Genomic DNA, 15,790 nt, shown 5'->3' on the forward strand with positions numbered 1-15,790 from the left:
ATATCGAGGAAAGCACCATCCTGAGAACTGAGTCGAGCTGGTTGAGATGGTTTTAACCAGTTGTCACGGCCGTCGAACAACTATTTCTTAATAGACCGACGGTCGACGAACCTCGGCTAACTTCACGCTCTGAGTCGATGTCTCACCCAACCAGGAGGGCGCAGACGTCGAAAGGGGTGTAACTACGGCGTACTTCGGCGTAGTTACTCTAACTAGGGTTTTGTTCTACTGATGGCGATGTATCTTGATTTATAGCTATCTCTATCTGTCTTTCACTACTGACAACAATCAAGGATCGCTGAAGAACTTCAGCGATCTTCTCAGCTAATATTATCTACTCCTCCTAGACGTTCATCCAACCCTCTCGCGCTTTGACGTACTTCAACGCACTTCGTCCAACTTCCCCGAGCCCTCGGCCATCCTCTTCCTCCTTCGACTAACTCCGCCTAACATCGCCGCACTTCTGCTCCCATTGTCCCTACTTAGCCTAACTCCGTCTAACTTCGCCGTACTTCTGCTCCCATTGTTCCTACTTAGCCTAACTCCGTCTAACCTCGCCGTACTTGGTGTCAGAAGTCCTGAGTTACGTGTAGAGTAAAGAGGTTAAGGCGTGATGGGGTTTTGATGGCCAAAGGAGGGTCATTGTTGGTGGAGTAATCGAGGTGTCGCGACGTAGTTCGTGACACCAGTCCAGTGTAGGGGGGAGCATATACTCAGTGGGGTTCAGGAGGTAGGGAGAGTCAAAGAGATTGCGGTAGAAGTCGCTCATGTCCGTTGTGAGCTCTCGGGAGACTCTAGCTAACTCAGTTCGCCCTAATGGCCCTATGTCGGAGGAGTTCACAAGGGTTGCCATTGTCCGAGAGAGAGTATTCATCGCGGAGACCAACTTCACGCAATATTCGACGAGCTTCGCCGTATCTCGTCTATTGGCTTGTAATTGAGCGGTTAAGCCAATAATGACGGAACGGAAGGTGGCTAGCTGTTTGTCCTCCTCTGGTATCCGAGGATCGAGAGCGATAGTGGGGTGGTCGAGGGAAGGAGGGATTTCCTCTGGTAGCTGAGTACTTTCGTTTTCCACCACAGCCGGTTCGAACTGGACAGCTTTCTTCTTCTTGCCTTTCCCTTTCGAAGATTTCGGAGGAGTTTTCACAGGAGGGGCAGGAGTTGAGAGCCCAGAAGCAGGAGGAGCAGATGGTTGACGGCTTCGGGTCCCAAGGGCAGGAGGGAGACTTAGAGGAGACTCCTCTTCAGTTGACACAGGAGTAGGACGGCTCCTGGTGGGACGAGACGGACCGGCAGAAGGGGTAGCCGGGAGACGAGATGGGCCAGCCATAGGTGTCGAGGGCTGGAGGGAGGCGGAAGGAGCACGGCGAGGCGAGCGACGAGACGAACCTGCCGAAGGGGTAGCAGGGAGACGAGACGGTCCGGCCACGGGAGAGTTAGGCGGGCAACGGACGGCGGGTGACGGCGAGGTGGGGCCAGGAGAGGAGAAGTTCGCCGAAGGAGAGCGCGAAGGATAGTCCCCGTCTTGGGCTGTGGGGAGACGGCGGCGAACAGCGGCGGACGGAGTGTAGGGGGGACCGAGGGGAGCAGAAGGTCTAGGAGGAATATCCCGAGCGGTGTTGGGGGGACAGAACGAGCAGGGGCCAGAAGTGCAAGAAGCACAACGGGACCCGCGATTATGAGGTTTGACCGGTCGTAGACACGGCCACTTCGCTCTCCCATACGTGATAATTTCACGGCTACTGATCAGCAGATGTATAAACTTCTAGGGAAGGAACCTACCGACATCTATCACACGACTCATCGATACTGGCGACCTCCCATCGCTCCCTTTCATCGATAAACAACTTCCATAGCCTATCCTGTTCTCGCAACGACGCCTTGCGAGCACTCCCTGGCTCGTGGGAAGGGGAGGGAAACAATTCAGCCTGTCCTGTAGAGGACCGAAGGGTCTCTTTGACCCGTTTCACCGAAGGAGGTGTTACTTCGTCGTGGGCGGAAGGGGAACGGCGACGTTTCTTGGCTTTAAACTCAGCCAGAGCATCCATCTTCTCCTGTACGCAACCTGTTTCTTCCCGAAAGAAGTCTGGAGCCGTACGCGGAATTCGGGAGACCCCTCATTATCACGAACAGCTACATGTCAGCACTTACGAGCAGGGTATATGACAAGAGGACATACGGCTTAACTTTTCCAAGTCTGACACCCAAGTTTCTCTATCCTCAAACAGCGCCGGATCACCAAGATCAACACTGAGGATTTCCTCATCTTCATCGACCTCACCCATCTCATCATCATCATCTGCACCACCCGTCTCACCATCATCAACCAACACACCCGTCTCTTCACCACGACGAACACCAGCCACCTCCTCATCACCATCCATCTCTTCATCATCATCGTCGATTTCCACCACAGTAGCGGACTGACCCAAAGCTTGCAAAGGGCCAACAGGAGCAGGTCTGACCTCCTGTTGGCCAGAGGAGAGAGGGGTCGTAACCGCAGCAGGGGACGCGGTGGCAGAAGGAACTGCAGCGGAAGCTGCAGCAGCAGAAGGCGAGCCATCGGTGATGGCTAAGGCTCCAAAGCCCATAGACGACACTTGGCGGGGAGAGTTCCCCTGCTGAGCGACTAGGACAATCAGCGACAGAGTAGCTTATAGAGAGTACAAGTAGACTTACGGACAGCGGCGAAGCGATCTGCAAAAAAATTATGGGCGTTGAGCTCCGGACGAGAAGACATTTTGTTGAAATATATCCAATTGATATGTTTGGTAAGGTAAAGACTGGAAATCGATAGACGATGATAGTACGATTTAGGATTAGTCCTGGGAAAGAAGAAGAAGTGGGCCGAAGTACTGAGTATTTAGTATAACTGACATGGCTACTCGTCGTCAGGGCACTGGTAACTTCGCATAACAAGGTGTCTCAGCAACAACAAACACCATGACAACGATCAAAATTCCCACGCTACGTGTCTCACATTCATATAAGTTAGGGATACGCTGACGAACTTCGACGAGGTTTGTTGTACCCCAAATCCTCTGTCTCACTTACAACGTAACTACCACAGGGTAACAACAAGCAACCACGATGAACTTCGACGAAGTTTACTGTCCGTTTAACAACAAACCATGGTATCATCTACCAACAACTGTTATGTGACCAATTGTGTTTCCTGTAACCTGCTGAGTGTCCTTTTCTTCATTACATGCATACGAAGCTCACGAGGACGTTCGCGCCTAAGGAGGGGGCGACTGTCACGAACTACGTCGTAACATCCCTGACAACCACCATCACCGACCCTCCTTTCACCATCACCGACCTTCCTTTCACCACCACCAACCTCCACTCGAACCACTGAGACCAACTACGGCGAAGTTACGAGAACCAAGAGGGTATTTGTCACGATAACCCCGCCTAGCGGAGAACTACGGCGAAGTTAGGGGAAGGGAACCGAGGGAGAGCAGAACAGGGGAAGTTAGGCGAAGTTAGTCGAAGTGAGCGGAGTAGGATATCGGGGATATGGCGAGGTACGGCGAAGTTGAACGAAGAGGACTGAGCGTGAGGCAGTGCAGGAGTTGAGGGACGTTCTATGAGAAGAGAGGAGTAGTATAGATAGTTTACAGATCGCTGAACTTCTTCAGCGATCCTTGATTGTTGTCAGTAGTGAAAGACAGATAGAGATAGCTATATACAATCGAGATACATCGCCATCAGTAGAACAAAACCCCAGTTAGAGTAACTACGCCAAAGTACGCCGCAGTTACACTCCTTTCGACGTCTGCGCCCTCCTGGTTGGGTGAGACATCGACTTAGAAGCGTCAAGTTAACCGAGGTTCGTCGACCGTCGGTCTCCATAGAAAGTAGTTGTTCGACGGCCGTGACATGCATATTGTCAGCTGAAAGAGATATCACACGACAAAGTGGGACATCATGATTTCCCAGCCAAATTACTATGAAACACGCGGACATGACTTTTTACACCCAACTGTACATTGTCACAAATTATATATCCATAACCCCTGACAAGTCCTGACAACCACCATCACCGACCCTCTATCCATCATCAACCACTACAACCCCAGATCACTGAGACTGACTATGGCAAAGTGTCACGCCTGCGGGTAGACTGCGGTTGCAAAGTACTGCCTTGGGTACTGAAGGGTTTTAGTCCCTGGCTCGTAGAGCTTGATGACTGCCTTAGGTACTGAGGGTACTGAGGTGTTGGGTTAGAACCAACTAGGTGACTTTCAAAGATGAAGTTCAACTTCAAGATGAAGATACATTGCTGAAGAAAGAGGGGGGAGATGTGCTCCTTTTATACCCTTCAAAACTAAAGTAGGTGTACTAAATAAAAAGCGTGTGTGTCATGAATCAAGCCATCACGTGTTCCTTGTTGCGCAAAACAAGTTCAACCTCCACTTTTGTGTTTTAATATTTCACCTCTGCTCTCATGCCTATCAGGCATAAACTCCAAGTATCATTCTAGTATGTCGGTGCTTAGCTCCCATGCCTGCAAGGCATAAGTCCTCAGTACTTCTCTAGTCTCTAGTTCCTCTGTTCTAATGCCTGCTAAGGCATAATCTCTCAGTCTCTTGTTCTCGCAGCACTTCTATGTTCTACATAGTTATTCATAGTTCCTCATGGACCACCTTTGACAAAGTCAAGCGACTTCCGGCGCATCCCATAGGATGTCATAGTAGGATGTAGGTAAACGCAGACATGGCATCGTAGGATATCAGTGGTTATCGGTGGGATGCAAGGCAATGCATGCAGGACAGTGCAGGACGGTTCAGAGCGCTCGTATTCCGCAGGTCTGCACGAGCCTCTTGGAAAAGGCTGATTTGTCTATATAAACCCTATCTTGTACTTTGTAGTCTTCTTTAGTTCTTGATCAAAAGTCATTTCCATTGCCACCCATTTGGAGTCCAATCCATTCCAGTCCATTCCAGTCCATTCCAGTCCAGTCCACTCCAGTCCAGTCCAGTCCATTCCAGTTCCCTCTAGTCTTGTCAGACAAGCCAGAGACATTTCTTGGGTCACAGTCCCATTCCTTGTTGGACTCAGTCTTGTTATCTTAAGTATATTCCTTGTCACTCCTAGTCCTTGTCCCCTTGTCCTTTGTCCTCTGTTCCAGGGTGGGCAGTATCCTTGACAGTGTGAGGGATTTTCTAGCCAGTCACATAAATGCCTCAAAGTGAGTGCACCGCGGGAAACTAATTCCAGCCAATCACATAAATGCCTCACTCGTCGGGGAACTACGGCTAACTACACCGTTGTGGTACGTCGAGTGGTAAACAATAAGATGATCGTCAATGAACTGTGGCTAACTTTGCCGTGGTGCGTCAAACTGCTAGGTGGTAGCTCTCCTTGACTTGAAGGTGGTAGCTACTGAATATATCTCTTGCTACTGACAACAATCAAGAAGAGCTGAAGAAGTTCAGTGATCTGTAAACTATCTATACTTCTGCTCTCTTCTCATAGAACGTCCCTCGACTCCTGCACAGCCTCACGCTCAGTCCTCTTCGCTCAACTTTGCCGTACCTAGCCATATCCCCGATATCCTACTCCGCTCACTTCAAGTAACTGTGCCTAATTTCCCCTACTCTGCTCTGCCTCCCTCGGTTCCCTTCCCCTAACTTTGCCGTAGTTCTCTGTTAGGCGGGGTTGTTGTGACTAATAATCCCTAGGTTCCTGTAACTTTGTTGTAGTCAGTCTCAGTGGTTTGGGGTGGTGATGGATAGTGGTTTGGTGATGGTGAAAGGAGGGTCGTTGATGGTAGTTGTCAGGGATGTTACAACATGGTTTGTGACAAGAAGGGTGTGCAGTCTTGATCACTTCAATTGCATCTCTGACTCCAGGAAAAGCAGGGATAGTGTCTCTTGTAAATTTTAGACCTTTCGGCCACATCCAGACATTGAAGAGATGAAGAGAGTGAAAAGATCATAGCCAAATTGGGCTAACAGCGCAGAACCCTGATGGCCGCTCTCATTGCCTCCGCAAGTTGATACCCTGGTGTACAAAGTTCCCTCCAATAAAACACTACATACTGGTCTCTTACTTTTAGTGGGGAACTTCATGATGAGAAGTGAACAGAGAAGAAGCAGGGTGGAATGAAAGCTGTTTTTTGTCACAATCGTCGTTTCTTCTCTTCTACTGACCGACGGTCGACAAACCTCGGCTAACTACGTCGTAGTGGGGCGTCGAGGTCTCACTAGGACAGGGTACTCGTCGGGGAACTACGGCTAACTACGGCGTAGTGATAGGTCGAGTGGTAAGTGATAAGATGATCGTCGATGAACTGCGGCTAACGTTGCCGTAGTACGTCGAACTGCTCGGTGATAACTCTCCTTAACTCGATGGTTGTAGCTACTGAATATATCGCTCGCTACTGACAACAATCAAGGATCGCTGAAGAAGTTCAGCGACCTGTAACCTATCTATACTACTCCTCTCTTCTCATAGAACGTCCCTCAACTCCTGCACTGCCTCACGCTCAGTCCTCTTCGTTCAACCTCGCCGTACCTCGCCATATCCCCGAGGTCCTACTCCACTCACTTCGACTAACTTCGCCTAACTTCCCCTGCTCTGCTCCCCCTCGGTTCCCTTCCCCTAACTTCGCCGTAGTTCTCCGCTAGGCGGGGTTATCGTGACAAATAATACCCTCTTGGTTCTCGTAACTTCGCCGTAGTCCGTCTCAGTGGTTCGGGTGGAGGTTGGTGATGATGAAAGGAAGGTCGGTGATGGTAAAAGGAGGGTCGGTGATGGCGGTTGTCAGGGATGTTACGAAGTAGTTTGTGACATTTTTACACAAAGTGGCTGCATGGCCTACCCTGCCCATGATCCCGTGAGACAATCTGGACGCTGTAGGCTCCATTGATTCCCTGGGTTTTGAGTGAAGTGGCTTTTACTGTGGACAGAAAGTCTCAGGTTGAAATTGTCCGCGTCCAGCCTGAACTTCTGACTTTTTAGCTCATACCTATTCAACTCAAAGCCTTCATATACAACATCCACCACCACAGGCAGCATAATTCTCACTGCAAAGAATAACGGGAGTGTCTAGAGTCCTATTGAAGGTTTGCTCTCACTTCAAGACCTCCTCCTCCTAGTCGGGACCCAAGAGTTCACAGGGAAATGGTTGGATCTTCCTACCAACACCTCTCCCACCTTAAGTAGTACTGACCAACTATGCATAACAGTTGGAAAAAGATAGATAGGTCAAGGATCAAAGTCTACCCATGTGTCCGGACTGTTATTTACAATCTGAGAACAAGTTCCATCCCGAGCTCCTGTTAAGCCTGGTTGTCTTAAGGGAAAGACAGCAGGTGGACGAGTGTCACGGCCGTCGAGCAATTACTTCTTGATAGACCGACGGTCGACGAACCTCGGCTAACTTCACGCTTCTAAGTCGATGTCGCACCCAACCGGGAGGGCGCAGACGTCGAAAGGAGTGTAACTACGGCGTACTTTGGCGTAGTTACTCTAACTAGGGTTTTGTTCTACTGATGGCGATGTATCTCGATTTATAGCTATCTCTATCTGTCTTTTACTACTGACAACAATCAAGGATCGCTGAAGAACTTCAGCGATCTTCTCAGCTAATATTATCTATCCCTCCTAGACGTTCACCCAACCCTCTCGCGTTTTGACGTACTTCAACGCACTTTGTCCAACTTCCCCGAACCCCGGCCATCCTCTTCCTCCTTTGACTAACTCCGCCTAACATCGCCGCACTTCTGCTCCCATTGTCCCTACCTAGCCTAACTCCGTCTAACTTCGCCGTACTTCTGCTCCCATTGTCCCTACCTAGCCTAACTTCGTCTAACTTTGCCGTACTTGGTCTCAGGTGTCCTGAGTTACGTGTAGAGTAAAGAGGTTAAGTCGTGATGGGGGTTTTGATGGTCAAAGGAGGGTCATTGTTGGTGGAATAATCAAGGTGTCACGACGTAGTTCGTGACAACGAGTGATGAAGAGAGAAGAGTTGAGGATGAAGTGATGTAAAAGGATGAAGAGAGAGTGTGTGTGGAAATTTGATACACTGGACAAGATTACTTACTGACAATGAGAGAGTCTAGGATGATGACAAGAGGATGTCCAATGACAATATTGGGTCCAAGGTGTTGAACAGTAAAGGCTTGGGGCCAATGTTGAAGGACAAGTTGAAGTTGAAGTCAGTATCAAAGACTTGGTCAGTGAAGGGTGGAAACGTGTGATAATTGATCTCTGAAGAAAAGAAACTATGGAAAGAAGATGTAGGGTTTAAGTAGTCTACAGAGGGTCCCAGGAGGCCTGCTCCGCAGGCCACCGGATTTCTAGCACCTTCCTATGCTTATCATTGCTCTGCTACAATACATTTGGCTCTTCCCTATGCACTGCATTACTATGCTCTGAGATCCATCGAGTCTGGTTGGAGGTCTGCATGCATTGCGGTGCAAGTACATGTGTTGCACCACAGTGCTTTGCTATGCATCAAGAGACGGTCGTAGGTTGTCGGTGCTTGTCTAAGGATATCACTGGTGAGCAAAGGTTATTGAATGATATCGGTGGTTGTCGGTTGGTGATGAAGTTACTCGTAGTTTGTAGGAGCTATGAGGCGTGGTTGGGTTGAAGGGCTTCAGGTGGATTGTTCAGAGATCATGGGACTTGGTGTTACAAGCTGGCTTACCAGGTCGTGACAGCTCCCTTTCCTACCTACCATACAGTCACTTCTAGTAGTTCTATTTGCTCCGTGTGCTGTGGTTCCTCCCGCCCTTCTCCTGTTGCTTTCATTTTCTTCTGCTGCAATATCCTCTCAGTTGTCCTGTCTACTTACATAGATTCGAGAAGAGGTTGAGTAGGCTGCTTCAAGGTCAACATGCATCCCTCTTTCCCCTTGCTTGCCTTCCCATGAGGGAGATGTTTCCGATTATCAATAGACCACATCTTACTTAGCATCTGTTGTCATAGATCATCTTACCACCAATAACTCACCAGATTGTAGGATTGTCTGCACATGAGCCAGCCATCTATACCTTATATGACCTGTGTGATTGGTGAGATGCAGAGTCCTTGATGGAAGATGCCTTCCAAGGCATGGGTTACATAGTAACTAACCCATTGTCACGCCTGCGGGTAGACTGCAGTAGCAAAGGACTGCCTTGGGAACTGCGGGGTTTAGTCTCTGGCTCGTGGACCTTGGTGACTGCCTTGGATACTGAGGGTTCGAGAGGTTGGGTTAGAACCAACTGAGTGACTTATCAAACGAGGGGAAGGGAATTGAAAAGATACATTGCTGAAGAAGAAAACTACAGCACTAGATAGGGTTTAAATACTAAAATCAGCCGTTTCCAAGAGGCTCGTGCAGACCTGCGGAATACGAGCGCTCTGAACCGTCCTGCACTGTCCTGCATGCATTGCCATGCATCCCACTGATTACCACTGATATCCTACAATGCCATATCTGTGTTTACCTACGTCCTACTATGATATCCTACATGATGCGCCGGAAGTCGGTGACTTTGTCGAAGGTGGTCGATGAGGGACTATGAGGAACTATGAGGAACTATGCGGAACATAGAAGAGCTGCGAGAACAAGAGACTCAGAGATTATGCCTTACAAGGGATCAGAACAGAGGAAAGAGAAACTAGAGAAGTACTTGGGGCTTATGCCTGTCAGGCATGAGAGCACAGGAAAGATAGCCTTGGGGTTGATGCCTGATAGGCTTGAGAGCAGAGGAAAAATAGACTTGGAGGTTATGCCTGATAGGCTTGAGAGCAGAGGAAGAGAGTGGAGGTCTGAACTTTTGATTATGACAAGTCATTATTTGATAGTGTCATTCATGACACCCATGTGTGGATTTTATCAATCGATTTGTCGGGCTAAGAGCTACTAGCAGCTGAGTGATTCTTGCATGTATTGCAGCAATGTAGCCCACTAATTGTTAGCTTCCTATTACGCCCCGATGTATACCAGCCACTCCATTAACTTTGGGAAAGAGCTTACAATTATTTGAGCTCCCTTCACATTTTGACGCCTGCAAGTCTTACAGAGTGGTGGAATACACGGCTTGCTTGTTGTCTTTTGAAGCCATGGTCTTGAGGATGTTACCCGCAGTGCTTGCAAACATCTCTTAGTCGTAGACCACCCCAGATGGGCAAAGGACGAACAAGTCATTTATCGAGATTTGATGTGAAGGTTGAAACCAGGAAAGTTAACCTGAGACATCCCGGCCACAGTAGGCTTTTTGGAAACCGAAATTGCCGCGGCAGTTGGAAACTCAAATCGAGTCGTCTAACTCAACTTACCTATTCATCCACGCCTTTGACAGTTTCGGGCCTCTTTCCTTATACAATCCCACATCTAGGGGCTTGATTGGTCTGTCTTCTGATAACGAGGAACGTGCCAAGCCGACTACGACTGAAGCATCATCAGATTCCATCGGACACTTCGCCTACAGGCACTCTCCTTCCACCCCTCTGATCCCATCCAGTGCAACGATGACCACACTCAAATCGTTTCAAGCGGAAATAGCCCAGATCTCTACAGAGAAGCAGAAGCTCGCACTGAAAGAAGCCAAGGAGGCGCATGCAGCTGCAGAGCTTGCTAGGCACCATGGAAAGATCATCAAGAAAGAGGTTGTGCCCGAGGATCTTGTCGAACAGGATTCAACAGAGGTTCCATTGACAGTAAATCATCTTTACCTTTTGACCTATACGCTGGCTGACCGTCCCAGGATCTTGTGCTTTCTGAAGGAGATGGTGATCTCCTCCGGAGTAAAATACATAAAGCCCTCGCCAAAGGGCATGGCGAGCTCCTACTTCCACTTGGCGCACATCCTTCTCCGATACATACCTACAATCCTCCAGAACCCCCAATCACTCCAATACCCAATGAAGGTACCCCACTCTCCGTTCAAAAGCTCAACCAGATCCTAGAGAGATTACGAACTATTTGCTCTTCACTCAATACCGAGCTAAATGAAATGTATAGAGTGGAGGGGACAGAAGGACCTTTTGGCGTTTGGTTAATCCGGAATAAACCTAAGGGAGTCGAGCAAATAATGGAAGTTCGAGTAGCGGTGGTGGGAAATGTTGATGCTGGAAAGTCCACGACACTAGGAGTGTTGACTAGGGGATCATTGGATGATGGGAGAGGTAAAGCTCGAGTGGCTCTATTCAGACATCCTCATGAGATCGAGACGGGGAGAACATCTAGTGTAGGAGGTGAGATCTTAGGGTTTTCACCAACGGGTGAACCGGTCATACCTTCTGCTCATGGTGTTGATGCTTTGGATCCACATGGACATGTAATGGCAGTGGCCAAAAGGGAGAAAATGGGCTGGGAGGAGATATGTAGTAGAGCAGCAAAGGTCATATCTTTCATCGATCTCGCAGGACATGAGAGGTGAGTGATCTTCATATTCCCTTTTTCCACTTGGATCATCATTGGTGAAGCGAAACAGAGCCGAAGCTAAAACGACTAGATATTTCAAGACTACCCTGTACGGTCTGAGTGGATGTGCGCCAGACTACGTCATGTTGATGGTCGGAGGAAATGCAGGGTTGATAGGAATGTCCAAAGTGCGTCTTGACTACATATGATCGTAACGTGATATGCTGATTTGAGTAGGAACACTTGGGAGTAGCACTTGCTCTCAACGTACCCATAGCAGTATGCGTGACTAAGGTAGGCTCTGTTAGAATTGAGTCTGACAAGAGCTGATGTGCAGATCGACATGACGCCTCCCAATATCCTGAAGCAGACCGTCGATATGTTGGTCAAAGTCCTCAGAAGTCCTGGGTGCAGGAGAATACCTATCTTCGTCAATACACCTCAACAAGCCGTGGACTGCGCTCGATTTTTGGGTAATCCTCTCGGCAGTTCCACTTTGAGGTGTGTGAAATGACATTGTTTTTCTTCTCGAACTCACATACAACTGGGAGCAGCCATTGGGGAGAGTAAAAGGCAAGCTAATCGGTTTGGGCACTGACAGTCAGATTATGTCCCATCTTCATGGTCTCAAACGTCACCGGTCACAACCTTCCTATGCTTCGTACATTCCTGAACGTTCTGCCTTCATCTCAGTCAGATGATAAATACGTCGTGGATGCGCCTTTCGAATTTGCTATCTCCGACGTCTTCTCCGTGCCATTCGTTGGTACCGTCGTAGTGAGTAACTCCTCTTTGTGCCGAATTATTGCTGATCTGCAGAGCGGGGTGATTACAGCGGGTACGGTACATACCAACGACGCCGTGATGCTTGGTCCGGACTCCGTCGGTCAATTTGTCCCCACGGCCGTGAAAACTATCCAGCGTAAACGAGCTTCCGTTGAGAGTGGGGAAGCCGGACAAAGTGTCTCGTAAGTTTCATTAGATCTGAAGATTCAGCTGACAGGTTAGTTTCGCATTGAAACGGATCAAACGTGGCCAAGTGAGAAAAGGCATGGTCCTGATCGGTCGTACTGAGACGCCTCCAAAGGGTGAATACAGTAGACGAGACAGTGATGCAATGACGAATCGTGCTGATGCTTCAGCGGTCAAGAAATTCGAAGGGATGGTGATGGTATTGCATCATGCCAGTACCATCCAACCTAAATATCAGGCAATGATGCATTGTGGGGCTATTCGAGTGAGTGGCTTGGATGTCACAATTCACATCAATCTAACAAAGGGCTCAGACTGACGTCCAGCAAACGGTCAAAATATTATCCCTCGACCATCCATCCGGTCTCATAAGAACAGGCGATAGATCAAAGGTCGTTTTCGAATTCATCAGTCATGCCGAGTTCATCAAAGAGGGTCAACTTATCCTGTTACGGGAAGCAAAGACGAAAGTGTTGGGAGTGGTGACGCGTATCTTGGGGTAAACCTGGGAGTTCCGACAAGTATCGGTGTTGTAGCTTGCATAGTAGGCATTGATGATCTCATCTGAATGTCGATTCGCCACGCGACGCGTTTTTGCCACTGGTCGTGATGGTGGTTGCGTCATAAACGTTCTTCTGATCTCTGAGTTTCTCCCCAACAAATTTTCCCACTTCTCTCCTTCCCCGTGGCTCGCACACTGTTGACTGTTTCACTCTGATCTTGGGATCATATCTGGGCCTCCGCACCCTCTGGTCTCTGGCCGTATCCCCGTGTGGCAAGCCCAAATCAGATCATCCGTCTTTGACACAGAGAAGCAGAATGTCAGGCTCTTCTCCACCCCTTAACAAACTTTCAGATTCACCTCGACCTCCGTTGTCAAGGTCGAATTCTTCCCTCAGTTCCTTGTTGAGCCGACCGACGATGGAGAGATACGGTGAAGAATGGACGGGTGCTCTCACACTCCTCGGTCAGTCGTTCATCGGATGCTTTCGTTCCTTCCTTGCAGCCATCCTCATTGACACATTCCACCATCTCCTCAAGGATTACCATCTGATCGATCGGATCGTCATGAGCTGCTGCTGACTGTCAGATGTGGTAGAAACTTTCTTTGGTGAGGTGATTTCTTTTTGATAGATGTAAGTGTCTCACTGAGCGAAGATTCCCGCTTGGATCTTTTCAACCGTCGTCTCAAGGCGCAAAGTGCTCGTTTGAGAACTCGGGCTGTCGAGCTCATACCGCGTGGACTGAGAACACCTAAAGGGGGTGGAATACTTCTGGCCGACGATGATGAAGATGAAGAAGATGAGGATCGACCGGACCGGGGATTGTTGCCCGGTGAGAAGTATAGGAAGGATGTGGAGAGGGAAGTGGAGCGGATAAAGGTAAAAGTGGGTTTTTTCTCCATTCTGGTATGGCTCACAAATTACCATGATTTGCTGATCTTACTCTCTACATCGTCCTCCCTCATAAGTTATCGTCTGAGATGCGAGTATTGACTTGTCATCTTCGCTCTCAAAGTGCCACGACAAGCCATCATATCCTCTCGTCAGCCTGAAGAACTGTGAAAATATCTGACGAACAGCTAGCTGCTAAAGTTACCCACTTATCCGGTACCTGGCGTTCAGCGCAGATAGTTCGAACCAGAGAGAAAGTCTGTTAGTCCTTCTCCTTCCACGGTTTTTACGGGTGGACAAAGCTCACTAGCAGCCTTCTTATTCGGCGTCCTCTCCCTCTGCTTCACCTGTTTGTGCTATGGCATGGCACCTCAATGGCTACCATTTGCCTATACTGCTCAGGCGGCTTTCTACTTACCGGTCCGATTCTGGACGTACAGAGCTAAGAAGTGGCATTACTTTCTCTTCGGTATGTCTGTCACACCTACAGCATTCATGACTGACACGGACTGTCTATGTTCACAAGAGCAGAGTGAGTGTCTCGGCTGATAGAAATCGGAAGACTAGGCTGACTGACAGTTTATGTTACTTTGTCAATGCTCTCGACTTACTGTGGATTTGGATCTTCCCTTCATCCACAGTCCTTTTCATCGCCTGTTATCTTCTCACCTTAGGTATATATCTTAATGTCTGTTGCGGACCAGAAAAGGCTGAGACTACAGGCCCACTAGCTAGTGCCATAATCACTTGGCGTAATTCCTTAGTTTTCCACTCTCTAGACAAAGTCACCTCTCTTTTCATTCATATGTACCCTCCTGTAGTCCTCACCATAATTCGGTCAGTGTGCCACCTTTCCTCCATCAGCAGCTTTACTGAAATCAAGACATAACTATGACAATGCGGAGGAACGATATCCCGGCTTGAGCGGCGTGGCGGATTACAGTTGGTGGTCCATGATTCTCCTCAGTGGAGTTCCTTGTGAGTCTATAGTCTGTTCATCTTCGAACTACCGAAGGATGTTGAGACTGATACGATAAGATGTGTTATGGCAAGCGTCATACTACAAGGTAAGATCCCCCAAACAAATGACCACAAACGGTGGATTCATGAAAACAGTTCATATCGGTGGACAGGAAAGCTAAGATCGCTTCGGGAGAAAGACAAAATTCCTTCCAATAGTGAGTTTCACATTTTCCACACGAGTCAAGGTGCTGAATGTCAGTTTGCTAAATGATAAACGAGGTCCCATAGGTAAAGCGCTTCAAGGTATCAGACCAGAACATCGAGAAGAATGGTTCATCTTTGGTCAACTGAGTAAGTACAGCCATCGACGCAACTCATCATGCGCTCTATTTTCCGTTTCTATACTTCCACCAAATCGTTATCGGCCGGCTAGTCCACGGGGAGTATGAGGGAACGAATGACTCACCGTATAGTCTATAGCGTGATTTTCATGGTACCCCCCGCAACACTTCTCATCCATAGCTCTCGGGCAAGTTCCTCATTCCTCATTCTCATATTCAGTGTTTCAGCATGGAACGGAGCGTCGTTCTACGTGGAGGTGTTTGGAAGAAAGTGAGTCCGATCGTGCCCTTCACCGACATCACATACCCCACCTTCGAATCTGTTATCGTCCACAACTGTAGTAGAAGTGTCACGGAGAGCGTGTATTGCAACGCAGAATGCTCTTGCTGACCAATAGATTCGAGAGAGAACTCGAAAGGTTACGGAAAGAAATGGAGCTCGCCTCAGCTTCTGGAACATCGATCGCTTCTTCCGCTCCTACACCTTCTGCGCCCAGTTCCCCACTCGTCGACCTACACGCCACTCCCAGTGGGCATAGCGTCGCGTCACAGAGCTCTCCATCAGGGTTAGACAGCTCTCCTCTGGTCTTACCTGGTGTTAGGGAGGCCGCGACGGATATGGAAGTTCCCGAGTTGGTTTTGGACAAAGCGGAAGATCAGATAATTGCAGAACGAAAGAAAACTGTGTAAACTGTTGATGACTGTTATTTATTTTTATAATGTGTACATCTAAACCTGATGAGACA

The 15,790-nt window shown here is 48.6% G+C and overlaps 4 protein-coding genes across 4 annotated transcripts; 3 read left to right on the forward strand and 1 right to left on the reverse strand.

Moving 5' to 3' along the window:
* Positions 1-288: 288 nt before the first annotated feature.
* Positions 289-2,743, reverse strand: TREMEDRAFT_61940 (uncharacterized protein; the record flags this gene model as incomplete). Its single annotated transcript, XM_007004161.1, has 6 exons — positions 289-324; positions 391-562; positions 714-1,742; positions 1,786-2,089; positions 2,183-2,632; positions 2,683-2,743. The coding sequence occupies 6 exons, from the start codon at positions 2,741-2,743 to the stop codon at positions 289-291; spliced, it is 2,052 nt and encodes a 683-aa protein (XP_007004223.1).
* Positions 2,744-5,308: 2,565 nt separating this feature from the next.
* Positions 5,309-6,975, forward strand: TREMEDRAFT_61941 (uncharacterized protein; the record flags this gene model as incomplete). Its single annotated transcript, XM_007004162.1, has 5 exons — positions 5,309-5,343; positions 5,715-5,823; positions 6,200-6,277; positions 6,695-6,850; positions 6,874-6,975. The coding sequence occupies 5 exons, from the start codon at positions 5,309-5,311 to the stop codon at positions 6,973-6,975; spliced, it is 480 nt and encodes a 159-aa protein (XP_007004224.1).
* Positions 6,976-10,479: 3,504 nt separating this feature from the next.
* TREMEDRAFT_68532 (uncharacterized protein) lies at positions 10,480-12,849 on the forward strand (the record flags this gene model as incomplete). The annotated part of the gene is made up of 10 exons (XM_007004253.1): positions 10,480-10,617; positions 10,716-11,386; positions 11,466-11,562; positions 11,612-11,668; positions 11,712-11,877; positions 11,976-12,151; positions 12,194-12,342; positions 12,383-12,462; positions 12,517-12,611; positions 12,673-12,849. The coding sequence occupies 10 exons, from the start codon at positions 10,480-10,482 to the stop codon at positions 12,847-12,849; spliced, it is 1,806 nt and encodes a 601-aa protein (XP_007004315.1).
* Positions 12,850-13,165: 316 nt separating this feature from the next.
* Positions 13,166-15,646, forward strand: TREMEDRAFT_61943 (uncharacterized protein; the record flags this gene model as incomplete). The annotated part of the gene is made up of 13 exons (XM_007004163.1): positions 13,166-13,313; positions 13,437-13,457; positions 13,505-13,734; positions 13,929-14,001; positions 14,054-14,272; positions 14,463-14,577; positions 14,624-14,718; positions 14,779-14,807; positions 14,857-14,918; positions 14,963-15,054; positions 15,177-15,315; positions 15,443-15,589; positions 15,610-15,646. The coding sequence occupies 13 exons, from the start codon at positions 13,166-13,168 to the stop codon at positions 15,644-15,646; spliced, it is 1,407 nt and encodes a 468-aa protein (XP_007004225.1).
* Positions 15,647-15,790: the final 144 nt, after the last annotated feature.

This window comes from Tremella mesenterica (assembly GCF_000271645.1).
Source record: "Tremella mesenterica DSM 1558 unplaced genomic scaffold TREMEscaffold_4, whole genome shotgun sequence".
Classification (NCBI taxonomy): domain Eukaryota; kingdom Fungi; phylum Basidiomycota; class Tremellomycetes; order Tremellales; family Tremellaceae; genus Tremella; species Tremella mesenterica.